Source organism: Ammodytes marinus, assembly GCF_949987685.1.
Source record: "Ammodytes marinus genome assembly, chromosome: 12".
Lineage (NCBI taxonomy): Eukaryota > Metazoa > Chordata > Actinopteri > Uranoscopiformes > Ammodytidae > Ammodytes > Ammodytes marinus.
In genome coordinates this window covers 22,416,184-22,428,468 of record NC_137216.1, presented here as the reverse complement: position 1 = coordinate 22,428,468, position 12,285 = coordinate 22,416,184, and the positions used below count along the sequence as shown (strand labels likewise).

General features: G+C 39.8%; 2 protein-coding genes across 2 annotated transcripts; both read right to left on the bottom strand.

The window, feature by feature from the left end:
- Positions 1 to 237: 237 nt before the first annotated feature.
- jagn1a (jagunal homolog 1a) lies at positions 238 to 2,244 on the bottom strand. The gene is made up of 3 exons (XM_080037877.1): positions 2,189 to 2,244; positions 1,325 to 1,434; positions 238 to 1,211 (listed from the first exon to the last, which is right to left on the bottom strand). Exons 2-3 carry the CDS (start codon positions 1,417 to 1,419, stop codon positions 749 to 751), a joined length of 558 nt encoding a protein of 185 aa, XP_079894003.1. The 5' UTR covers positions 1,420 to 1,434; positions 2,189 to 2,244; the 3' UTR covers positions 238 to 748.
- Positions 2,245 to 4,696: 2,452 nt separating this feature from the next.
- col8a1a (collagen, type VIII, alpha 1a) lies at positions 4,697 to 7,200 on the bottom strand (the record flags this gene model as incomplete). The annotated part of the gene is made up of 2 exons (XM_080038673.1): positions 4,697 to 6,615; positions 6,906 to 7,200. The coding sequence occupies 2 exons, from the start codon at positions 7,198 to 7,200 to the stop codon at positions 4,697 to 4,699; spliced, it is 2,214 nt and encodes a 737-aa protein (XP_079894799.1).
- Positions 7,201 to 12,285: the final 5,085 nt, after the last annotated feature.

Sequence of the window (12,285 nt, the reverse complement as noted above, 5' to 3'; positions counted from 1 at the left end):
TTCGTTGTGCGCAGCCGCAGAGCATCTGGAGCAAAGTGCGTGTGATTAACTCACCTAATTGTAAAGATTATCAAACACCAGATGTAACAAGTTAAAGGGCATTGATCAAATTTTTATTTGGTTTACAATGCATATTGTATTCATGTACACAGGCTTTAGAAACTGCATGTTTGATTCTGAATGAAAATACCTCAAAAGCAGAGCATGCAGATTGTGATTCATTTATGTTATCTTGGTAAGAATTCTGAAATAAATAAATAATAAATTGTGGGAGGTAGACTTAATGAAGGAGGTATCATCAGCACACCCACAGCAAAGGCAAACCTGCTTCCTTATTCTCAACAAAGTTTGTATGTTGGAACTTCAATGCCTTCAGTTTTTATACTTGTATAAAAGACATCTATTCTTTTAAAGTCATGGAAACATTTTCAGAGTGATGACCACAATGTCCTGTTTCTAAATGACCTATTTATGCCACTATGCATTGTATATGCAAGAGAAACCTCATCATCATCAAGATCATCATCATCAATATTTTCTTTAAATAAATAATTGTGACAAAAGAATCCAGTTTCCAGCACATATTGTACCTCTTACTCTATTTAACTTCTATGTGGTGTCTAAGATAGGCTATGATTTAGAATGATAACAGTAACTGAATAAATAGAAATAAATAAGAATCATAACATATATAAATTAAGATAAAAACACAGTTTTTCCCAGTCAGTCACAGCCTCCTTTAACGCCATTATTTCTTCTTCTTCTCCTGAGTATCATCGAACCATGAGTCTAACAACTTTTTCATGTAATATAACTGCCAGGCGTGCACTTGAATAGCAATCACCATGACGACGTACATCACAGTCACTGCGGAGAAACCAAAAATGAAGCGGTAGGCCTTCCCATGGCGGTAGAGCTGCTGCGCTACAGGAAACATCTCCATTGAGCCATAAAGGAGAGGTGCCACACAGAACAGCCCTCCGCTGATCATGGATATGACCAAGTAACTGATATTGTTCTTTGGCAGTGACAGGCTGCTGCAGAGCAGAGGGAGGAGGCTGAGCAGGTAGGGGTACTCCCACTGGAACGGCATGGACACTGTGTTATGTGACACCAGCTTTAAGTGACTAACAGTCACCTGTGCTGCAACCAGCAGCCATATGAGAAGTTGGACCATGTTTAACCTCCGCACCTCTGACTTCAGGGAGGCACTGTAAAACAGATATCAGATAAACAGGGTGTATAAGCAAACCTTTTTTATATTATTGCTGTTCAGATACTTTTATTTAATGACCTATATCAGAAACAAATAAAAGTTACTCACCTCATTTGGTAAGGTGGGGCAGGTGCTACTCTCTCTCTGGGTTTGAATTCACTTCCATTGGTACTAGCAGCTCTGGCGCTGGCACGTGACGTCATGATGAGGGAAAAATTCTAAAACACAAAACAAATCAAATTTCAGAGGCGAAAAATTGACAAACAAGAACTGAAACAACCGACTTTTTAATTATTTGATCATTTGGTCTGTAATTTTTGTAGATTACAATTTCATAAGCAGAATCAGAATTCAGAATCAGGTTTATTGCCAGCTATGTTCACATATACAAGGACTATGCCATGGTCTGAGGGTGCACAAAATACATACAATAAACTCAAACACAGAGAACACAACAAGGCAAGTCAACGAATATATAGAGAACAATTACAATATAAATAGAACACGATCAAAAAGTAGAAAATGATCAGACAGATGAAGGTATGTTAATGTAACACATTGAGGATATTGTACGTTAATAGCATGTACCATAAAATGATGTCTTCAAATTGTTAGGCTATTTGATCATTCATTTATCAACACATTACCTGCTTATGAGACTGGACCCAGGAAGCAGATGCAACGTCGTAAAAAAAGATGCTATCAAAGGGTGTTATTTTAATACCAAAGTGCTAAGAAGTACTTAAATGAAATTACATTGTTCAGTCAGATTAGTAATACTGGTGTAGCATATTAATTTACGGCAGGCTAGCGCGTGAGCTGCTATTGCTAGCTAATCTAATTCAGCCTTATATTTTTTGAGATACGTAGCCTACTGTATTTTTGGGTCAGGCCAGCGTCGACTTTTTATCAGTACTTCCACTAGACTAGAGTATGACACCATATAAAATATGTATTGTTAGTAAAGCTTACCGCTGAGTATTTTCCTTATCGTCTGGTTTAGCTCCTTGTTTTATGTACTAACAAAAGATGTGAGGGACGGAGGTCGTAAACAGCTCTACGCATGCGCACAATCTCATCCACCAAGGGACGTCCCACTCCACCGCAGCATCAGCATCTCTCCTCACCATGCCCCTCACAGATAGGCCACAGCCGGCAGAAACCAGCCCTGCGTTCCAATACCCGTACTTCCATACTATTATTTAGTATGCCAGAAAATTATTTAGGATGTCCCAAAACATGCACGTCAATTGTAGTATGCTGAAAATACATAAACCCCCACTAACTCCAATAGCATTTTGGAGTATTCGTCTTTATTCTTGACATTTCTCGACAAAATTAAAAATAAATCTTCCTTATCTGATTTTTTTTCTCTCCTGTGGCCCCTTAAACTCTTCTGTACTTTAGTATGTAGTGTAGTAAACAGAAAAAGTATGTGAATTGGAACGCAGGGCAGGATGCTCATTCACGATTTGAACCGGAACCGGAACCTCTTTTTTAATTTTTATATTAGCTGATATTGTGCTTCAGGGGGTGTCAAATGTTGTTTTGAGTGAAACGTTACCAACCAACAGATGACTTCAATCTGAGGAAATCAAATCACACATCAAGTGTCAACTAGGAGAGGTGTAACCTGACAATCCTTTGCCATTTTATAGTAACAGGGTCGCTCTCATAGTTTCTTGTGGATGAGTCCCCAAAGTGAATTTACAAACCTCAGTCAATTGTGTGTTGTTGTTTTTTGTTTCATGTGAGCTTAGAAATAGAGATGCTGACAATTGTTTTTTTTTACTGAAACCATTTTTATTTAGAAAAAACAACATTGACAATTATAACAAACATGAAAAATTATGACATACAAATATTTGGTTACAACGAAAATATTAGCACCATGGTTAAAAGGAGAAATACACATTTATTTTCCTTCAAAAGTTGTCATGTTTATGTCCTTGTCATTGCATTTAGGAAACCAGCAGATAAAATAATAAATTACTGATGATTATATAACTGTTGTTATGAATTGCTGCAACATGTACTTGTTGTAACATAAATATATTTTTTATTGACAGTGATGCTGGCAGCAATACATACTAAATACAGCGCCCAAGGATCCACAGATTATTTTACAAATATGACTCCTTCCTAATTATACTGCCATTACAACTATGAAGTTACAAAACAGTCACAAAATAAATTCAGTTGACTTTTAGATTTAAAAACAGTAATTAGAATATACTTTTTAAATTTATTTTCAAAATGATTCTGGTTTGTTTTGAAAATAAATTGTTTAATGCAGATCAAAGTCTTGGAGAGATTTGTTTCTCCAATAGCAATATTGACTGCAACATATCCTGATTCCTGTCGAGTATTATATTGAAGTTAAAACGGTACATGTCCATATTTACCATTTGTCACTTCAAGCTGTATAAAGCTATAGTTTAGATAGTGACACAGAGATGCTGTATAGTGTGATGTAATGTTTAATATACATGTTGTGTATGGAGTGGTTTTCATAGTATCAGGATATGCTGTATCTTTTTGAACTTCACACGTTTGCATTAATCCCATACAATTATTCACAAACATTAAAACATAAAATGAATAATACATTCTTACTCTTTCATTCTCACTCATTGGAGCAATTGTCAGTCAGCAACATAGATCATGAGTGTGATTTAACCCCCATTTCTATGTGCCCCTACACATGCACATAACACACTTGTTGTCCTTGAAATATTTAAGGCCTTCACACACCTGAAAAGAAAAAGGTTCAACTTGGGACCATGGAGAGATTCATCTATCAATATCAAAATTGGATGGTATATCATTAATCTTTTCCCAAAACTTATTTGGTCACAGTCCTTTGCAGTTAAAATGATGAGAAATGTGTTGGCCTTGGAAACATGTACAAACTGCTGTGATGCTTGCTTATCAATATAGATAGAGACACTGTATTTATACAAAGGTATGCATGCAAAAATACAGATTTCCTACCAAAATGAATATGCCTTGATGTTTTCTACTGTTTTCACATTCTTCATCACACGGGGTAGCTGCCAGTTTTGAAGAGGTGCAGTGACACAATTTGAAAATGATGCTACAGTGTAATCAGAATGATAATGTTGTTTTTTATCTTCTTTTGCATACACTTCACATGTTCCCTTCATTGTTCCTGATGACAACTTGCACTCTTGTGGGGGTTTGGCACTCTTCGGCAGCCATATTTATTTTCCTTTGAATACATTATTTTATTTCTTCAAAGCTGTAAAAGAAAACATATATGCTTTAATTACACGGCTACAGGGCTAAACATATCAAGAACGTCATACTTAAGATTTTCCTTGAGACATTTTATCTTCTCCTTTCATGTGTGCTGACAAGATCAATAGTTAGTCTTAGGTGATGTATTATCATGTTTTATATCATACAAAAATATGCCCCTACTTCGTTCTCATGAAGACCTCTTCCTCCCTTTGTGGTTTACATTGGATACAACAAATACCCAGAAAAGGAGGAGTGCACATACTGCCCAGCATAAAGTCCTGCTGCCTGATCGGAGGGCATCTGAATATACACTGTGTCCCCAGGTTGTAGGGGCAATACGGCACTCCCTGATGCTTGATCTAGGGAACCTTTTGTGTATTCATCATATGTATACATCACTGGCTCATCGTTCCTCATCAATGCCACCCACACATTAGCTCCTTTGCAATTAATGTGGTAGGCAAAATAATAAATGCCAGGCAGGTCACAGGTGAAAATTCCTGTCTGGGGATTGTAGTTTTGGCGACCATTGTACAAGAGCTTTTCAAAAATGACAGGAGTGCCCACAGGTGGAAAAGGAGTGGTTCCTACGGCTGTGAATGCTGGCATTTCCAACCCACTGGCACCCATTTCTTCTGCCCCATACTTGTCCTTCTTACCATAACCACCAGCCTTTACACCATCTACTGACGGGCCCAGAACTCCAGCCAAGTCAGGAGACATACCAGGTTCTCCAGATGGGCCTGGTGGTCCAGGAGGGCCCGGCCGACCTGGCTGTCCAGAAGGTCCTGATGGTCCCTCTTTCCCTTGGGGTCCTATGGGACCAGTAAGACCTCGAGTACCCTCGCCTGGTACGCCTGGTGGACCGGGGACACCACTATCTCCTTTTGGCCCCATCAGACCAGGAGGCCCAAATGGCCCTGTTGCACCATCAATTCCAGGTATTCCTTTAGGGCCTTGAGGTCCTACTTCACCGGGTAATCCATCTAGACCTTTGGGTCCGGGAAGTCCTAGAGGACCACCCGTACCAGGTAGACCTTTATGCCCACTTTCTCCTTTGGGACCACTTGGTCCTGGTGTACCTCTTGGTCCTGGCTCTCCAGGCTCTCCAGACATTCCATCCTTACCGGGTAACCCAGGAGCACCAGGGTTACCCTGGGGTCCATCAAACCCTTTAGGCCCCCCTTCTCCACAGTCTCCTTTAGGACCAGGTGCACCCATTCCTCCTTTGGGTCCCAGAGGGCCCATAGGACCTATTGGACCACCTGGTCCAGGGCGTCCAATCATACCAGGTATTCCTCCATAGCCTTTATCTCCTTTTGGTCCTGGAGTTCCAGGTGGCCCACCCATACCCTTATCACCCTTTGGTCCTGGGAGTCCTGGTTTACCAAATCCAGGCAGTCCTGGCTTTCCTGGCAGACCTGGTTGTCCTGGGTGTCCTTTTCCACCTCCCATGCCTGGTTGTCCTGGCAGACCATTTTGACCTGGCTTTCCTTGACCAGGTAGTCCTGGTGGGCCAGGTTGTCCTCCTTCACCAGGTAGCCCACCTGGTCCTTGCTCTCCTGGGGGTCCTTTCTCTCCTGGTGGTCCGTGTGGCCCTGGTGCCCCATTTAACCCAGGTTTCCCAAACCCAGGAAGCCCTCTTGGGCCAGAAGGTCCATTGTGCCCTGGAAGCCCTTTGTGACCAGGTTGTCCTGGCTGCCCCATCCCCCTGTCTCCTTTGGGTCCTGGTAATCCTGGTAGTCCCGGCAGACCTTTGTGACCTGGCTCTCCTTTGGTTCCTGGTTGGCCTGGTAATCCCTGTACCCCTGGTTTACCTATTCCTGGAAGCCCAGGTGGTCCTGGGGGACCCTGAGCACCTGGCTGTCCAGATGGTCCTTCTTCACCACTCGGCCCCATTTCTCCTTGTGGTCCAGGCTCTCCATTAACTCCTGAGATGCCTGACAGTCCTGGTGAACCCGGTTTGCCCACTCCGGGCACCCCTAGTGGACCAGGAGGTCCGGGTCGTCCTGCAGGTCCTGGCTGTCCATTCCCTGGAGGTCCAGGAGGTCCTGGAGGTCCCTCTAGCCCAGCCTCTCCAGCTGGGCCAAGCACTCCTTGGGCAATCCCCTCCGCTCCACTAGGGATTGTCAGACCTATAAGAAATTAGACACATCTTTGACCAAAAATGATGAATTTGATCACACATTGATAAGATTTGTTGACAAATGGGCAAGCATAGACATGAACATTGACCCTCATTTGGATGTAAAAATGCTTGATACTAAATATTTCTTGTGAAGAAACAATAAAGCAAATAGTTGAATATTTGCGAAAAATTAATTAATAAAAGTGTTTGCCCCTATCCTGTTTCAGCAGGTCATGTCACATGTGTTAAAAATCTTGCAAAATTGCTGATAACTGTTAAAAATAATTAATATCTCACCTTTGTCTTGGCCACCTTTATAGCCGCCCCCTTTACGAGCATTGTCTGTTCCTTTGTTCATAGGCAGCTGGGGTAGCTCCTTCCTGTACTGGGGATACTGCATATAGGGCACCTCTTTGCCATGGTACTGTTGTTGGGGATAGCCTTCTTTGCCCATGCCCATGTGTTGAAGGTGCTGCATTGGCTGGTATTGCTGAGGGTGTTGCTTGTGTCCATAGTATGCCCCACAGCTATCATAAGTTAGTACTAACAGCTGTAACAATGTCAGCAACAGGGGGACAGGATGGTGTGGCATGGTCAAGGCCTGTATAGAAAGTAGAGAAAATAAGATATTAGGGAGTGCTGTATCCTATTTAAAATCCTGTACATTGGTAAGTAGATCAAACAGTAGTTTGGTAGTAATTTAGCATTTCTTGAAAATATCATAAATCCTTAGATTTTATGAAGGGGAGAACCTCATTTGCAAAATGCAGGCAATGTGAAGCTGCACTCTCTCTCTCCCTCTGCTGGAAATACATCAGAACTACACAATAGTCTTGAGAACGGGGCTTCAATCAGTCACACTTACACACACACTCTGTGGGTGTGTCATTTCTGTATGATTGTCAAACGCAGACAACTTTGGAGTCAAACAGACGGTTAAGTCTATAGTATTTTCAATATAAAAAGCACCATAAATAATATCACTTACTAAAAACCATTGAACAAATTAAATTGATCCAAAATGTCTAAAAGCTTACATTACATTTTTTATTTGTATCTTATCTTCCTCGTTCCTTCCTATAAACAATACATTTCTAAGAGTGTATAAAGAGAGGTTTCAATTAAGTGCCTAACAAAGTAACAAATCTTCAGCAAAAGCAATTTCGTCCGATTTACAACATAACAACTTGCATGGCTCAAAATGTGTCTATTTATTTATTTTGGACTGATCTTTTGTATATATTAGGGATACAACCATATAGGCATAATTGAATTCAAACAGACCTTATATAATTCTGGAAATTGACTGCTAAAGATGATACTGTATATATTGTTCAGATTCATTAAAAAAAACACATTCAAAATAGGATAAAGAAAGATTTATTCTAAGGAATGTGAAGTCATATTTCAAACTGCTTTGTTTTATCTGTATCTCTCTAGTGTTGCAGAAAAATTAAGTGATTATATATATATATATATATCTTTTGATACAATATTCTGTAATAAATAATGTCCAATGTTATGATGTAAAAATGTGTTACAATAAAAAGTTACAATATAATACAAAGTAGCTTTTTGTTGTTGTGAGATCTTAGTTGATTGGACTGCTTACATTTTATGTTGACTGATTCTGTACGTTAACATTGTGGTGATCGATAACCTTCTGCAGATTCAGAATGATAAGATCGTGTTTAAAGACAATTACCACAGGTTCCAATGTGGTTTAATTTCAACTTTGGCTCTGCTTAAGATTAATTGTACATTGTTAGATATAAACCTGATTTAATGAGACAACAAGGCGTCACTCCCACAGACTAGTCTGGGATAAACTGCACTTACTATAGTTGTCCACAGGATGGAGCCACACTGAATGTACACACTATATGCACTTCGTGGGCTAAACTTTTCCCTGAAAACTCATACATTGTACAGAAGCAGAAACATTTTGATGCCTAATGCTTAAAAAACTACTGCAGTGATTAATCTGTCCTATACGGTTCATAATGTTGCCTTGCACTTTACAGAGAGAAGTCATGTTACAAAAACCATATGAAATGCACATTATTACAGGGCAAACTCCTATTTGTTTAAATGTAATGTTGATGATTTACATATCCTGAATCATAAATGATCAAAATGTGTGTTGGAAAATTATTGGAAGATTAGCATGGAAATGCACTCAAAGATTGACACACAAGCCTTCTTTGTCTCCTTTTACAACAGTGTGAAGTATTTCTGTCACTTCCTAGTCAACTCCCTGGTAAGCACACCACACTGCTCGTGTGAATAAAGGCATTCGCATTAAAGGTGCACTATGTAACTTTGGGTGGTTCAGATAAGTGAATTTTTTCTAAGGTTAAGTTGTTCTTTTAACTGAATATAATTTACTCACAGGAAAATTGGATCCTGTGAACACTGTTTGAAGTTAGAAAGCTACCTGACAAGTTACTGTTTCACTGTTGTTGTTTACATCAGCAGGGCCCACAGTTTTGTTTACAAGCATATTCTAGTATTTCGTTTGGTTCCAGGTGTCTCTAAATATTTTTTTTTTGATTTATGATTATACAATTTTTTAATACGATTGTAATTACATGTAGAACATTTTTATTTGTAAAATAACTGCAGGCTACGCATATGTACAAACAAATTACCCTCTCCTGAAACTGCATAGTGCACCTTTAACGACACAAGAATCACACATGGTATCCAGTGAGAATGATCTAAAGCCACCCAGGTGCTTTTCTGTTAACCGTAGACTTTTCACCCAAGGTCCATTCATTTGATAATGCTTGTCTGATGTACTGTATTTGTTTTCTCCTTTAGGCCTGCAACAAAAGGTCGGTCCGCTTGCGGTCAAGCTATTCAACAAAGACATCCTATGTATCCATTACTTAACCCCTTGGGTTCTCTGTCTTAAATGGTCAGTAACAGAGCAAGGCAAAGGGGTTTGCTTTTTGCTGCCCAGCACACAAATAACTCACTTCAAGCTCCTCAGAGTATCTAGTATCTCAGTCATTATTTACAGGGACCATTTTCATCCTAGTCTCAGTCTACATATGTCCTGTCACACTGGTTCAAACGTAATCCCAGTCCTAATTTTATTACGGATGACTCTTCTGTATTTTTTTTCTGATTCACGTCCTAAACCACATCCTTTCTGTCCACTCCATCACTGGCTCTTTGGATCTTTTTCAGCCCTTTCACCTTTTTCTCAGTCGACTGGTGATTTTGACAAGGCCGTGCCACTGTCTCTCCCGATGAGAGCCAGTCTTTGAAAGAAGAGCGCATAGTTTCCAGGGCAAAAGAGGCCAGACATGCCATAAAGTCCAAAGGAATACCACTGAGTTTTTCCCAACAAGAACTGGAATCTATTTTTGCACTAAGCGGAAGCTGTGATCTATTCCCAGTATCCTAATCAACTATAGGAATCTGTGAGGTGTACTGACAGAAAAGAAAAGACCCTGATTCTAAGGTGTGACACAGTTTTGCCTTAGCATCAAATCTCCTTCATTATCTGTGTGAGGCTACGTTAAGTTTCCCAAAATGGGAACTTTTAGGACAACATTGAATAACAGCCTAAACAGTAAATATAGGGTGATAATAGAAATATATTGAGTATAATGAAAGAAAGAGAAAGGTGTATCTGGTTTTATTTAGAGGGTAAAAAGAGTGTAAGAGTAAGTCTACAGCATGAGAAGGGCCTGAGGAATGTTTCTAGGAGGGAGAGCGCTGATAACAAAGAATGACACTGTGTATACGTTCACTGTATACCGGATACAAAGAACTTTAAAACCTTTTTTAGACCAAAATCTTATCCATGAGGGGTGCATGCAGGTTTAAAGACAAAAGTGCTTCAATACCAACACATTTGTCAAATTGAAATTTGAAATGTTGTCCATTTTAAATTGACAAATGTCAGGAAATTAAAAAAAATATTAAAAGATAATAATATAGATTGACATACAGTACGCATCAGAATGAATATTGAAATAGGTGTTAAATTCCATGGTAAATGTACATAAAATCATTTAAAGACCTACTTCACCGGTTGGAATATGAAGGTGTATTGAACTCGGAGATCCTATGTAGTATAAATGTGCAAAAAAAATTAAATCGGTTCATCCTAGCCTGAGAAAAGGCAGAAAGAGTGTTTTATGGTCTCACTGTCTAACCCTACATTTTCCTTCTTGTGACATCACAATAAGGGTCAGGATTAACAGGACAGCTGGGCCAAGGGAAGACTTGGAGAAGACTGAGGAAAGAAAAACCTCATTCATTATATTATAATAGTGATTTTATAATGATAGAGCGCTGGTTCCCTATGGGTGAAGTATTCCTTTAAAGCTCCCATATTATACACTTTTCGGTACTATTATACACCATATTATATGGTCTTAGTGGTCCCTAATACGCTTTTCTTTAATTGTTTGCTGAAAAAAACTTTCAGATAATTTATTGTACTATGCTGATGTTCAGCTAATCTCACAATGGCCTATTTTTTAAAAAGAGCTGCAGCTCCCCTCGTAAATATACAATCTTTGAGCCCCCCCGCCCCCTGTCCGGAAGTGAAGCCAGATACGCCTCGCCCTCTGTCTGTCAGGGCCGTGGACCAATAAGAAATAGGGGTGTGGGCTGCACAGTGGAAGCTTCTGGCTTTCCAGTTTTTGAGGTCAGAAACGAGGAGAATTCTGACTGGAGTATATTGGGGGGGAGGGGTGGGGGTTTCAGAAAGGGGGAGAGTGAGAAAAGGAGAGATTGTTATTTTTCTTAATATTTTGGCAGTCTCTAGGCACACCGTGGACCCATGGATATGTTAGAACACATTTAAAAAGTGCATTTAGCATAATATGTGACCTTTAAAGATGTAGTGTCATTGCCATTATAAGAATGCATTTTTTTGTTATTTTAAGCTAACTAAAAAGTCAGTGATATCAGGGAAATACTGTATATTGTATAATGATATATATAATGTAAGTGTTCCCCCTATTATGAACATAAAAAAGTACAAATAAAAACGTTTTAAGAAAATATATGTGACACTTTTACTACCTTGAAGGAACGTCCCAGCTCAGTGTTGGTATGTTTTTCTGCATGTGTGTGTGTGTGTGTGTGTGTGTGTGTGTGTGTGTGTGTGTGTGTGAGATGTTTTTTTTTTTTAAAGATATTTTTTGGACATTTTTATGCTTTATTGATAGTGCAGAGAGACAGAGGTGAAATGGGGCAGAGAGGGGAGTGACATGCAGAGAACGATCGCGGGTGGGAATCGAACCCGGGTCTGCTGCTGGGCCCGGCCCGGGAGGGGGACGCCTTACCAACTGAGCTAAAGGCGCCCCCTGTGAGATGTTTTTAAAGGACTGGAAATACAAAACCTACGTCTACAGATCACGAGGACCATACAACGAGGGTCTGTTCAGTGTCACATAGTCACTCCGTAACGTTGTCATGGCGACCGCTGAGTGATGGAAACACCTCCCATATTGACCTGCTGAGCTGCTTGCCAACACATTATTCTACATAAGTGTGGCCTCCACAGTGACTTGTTCACACAGTAGGGCCACTTTCAGACTCTGACATAAACATTAACCAGCTATTTTCCACCCTTTAACTTGTTACGAGAGAAAACAGAAAGAGCGAAAGGTGCGGTTATAACAAAGTATCCATGAAGAAGTCTGTTATA

What these genes read in the sequence shown, in the direction of transcription:
- jagn1a (XM_080037877.1), bottom strand. Translation starts at nt 1,419, where the DNA reads ATGACGTCACGTGCCAGCGCCAGAGCTGCTAGTACCAATGGAAGTGAA. An exon ending in GCCCCACCTTACCAAATGAG is followed by an intron (nt 1,212 to 1,324) that starts GTGAGTAACTTT and finishes TCTGTTTTACAG; the next exon opens with TGCCTCCCTGAAGTCAGAGG.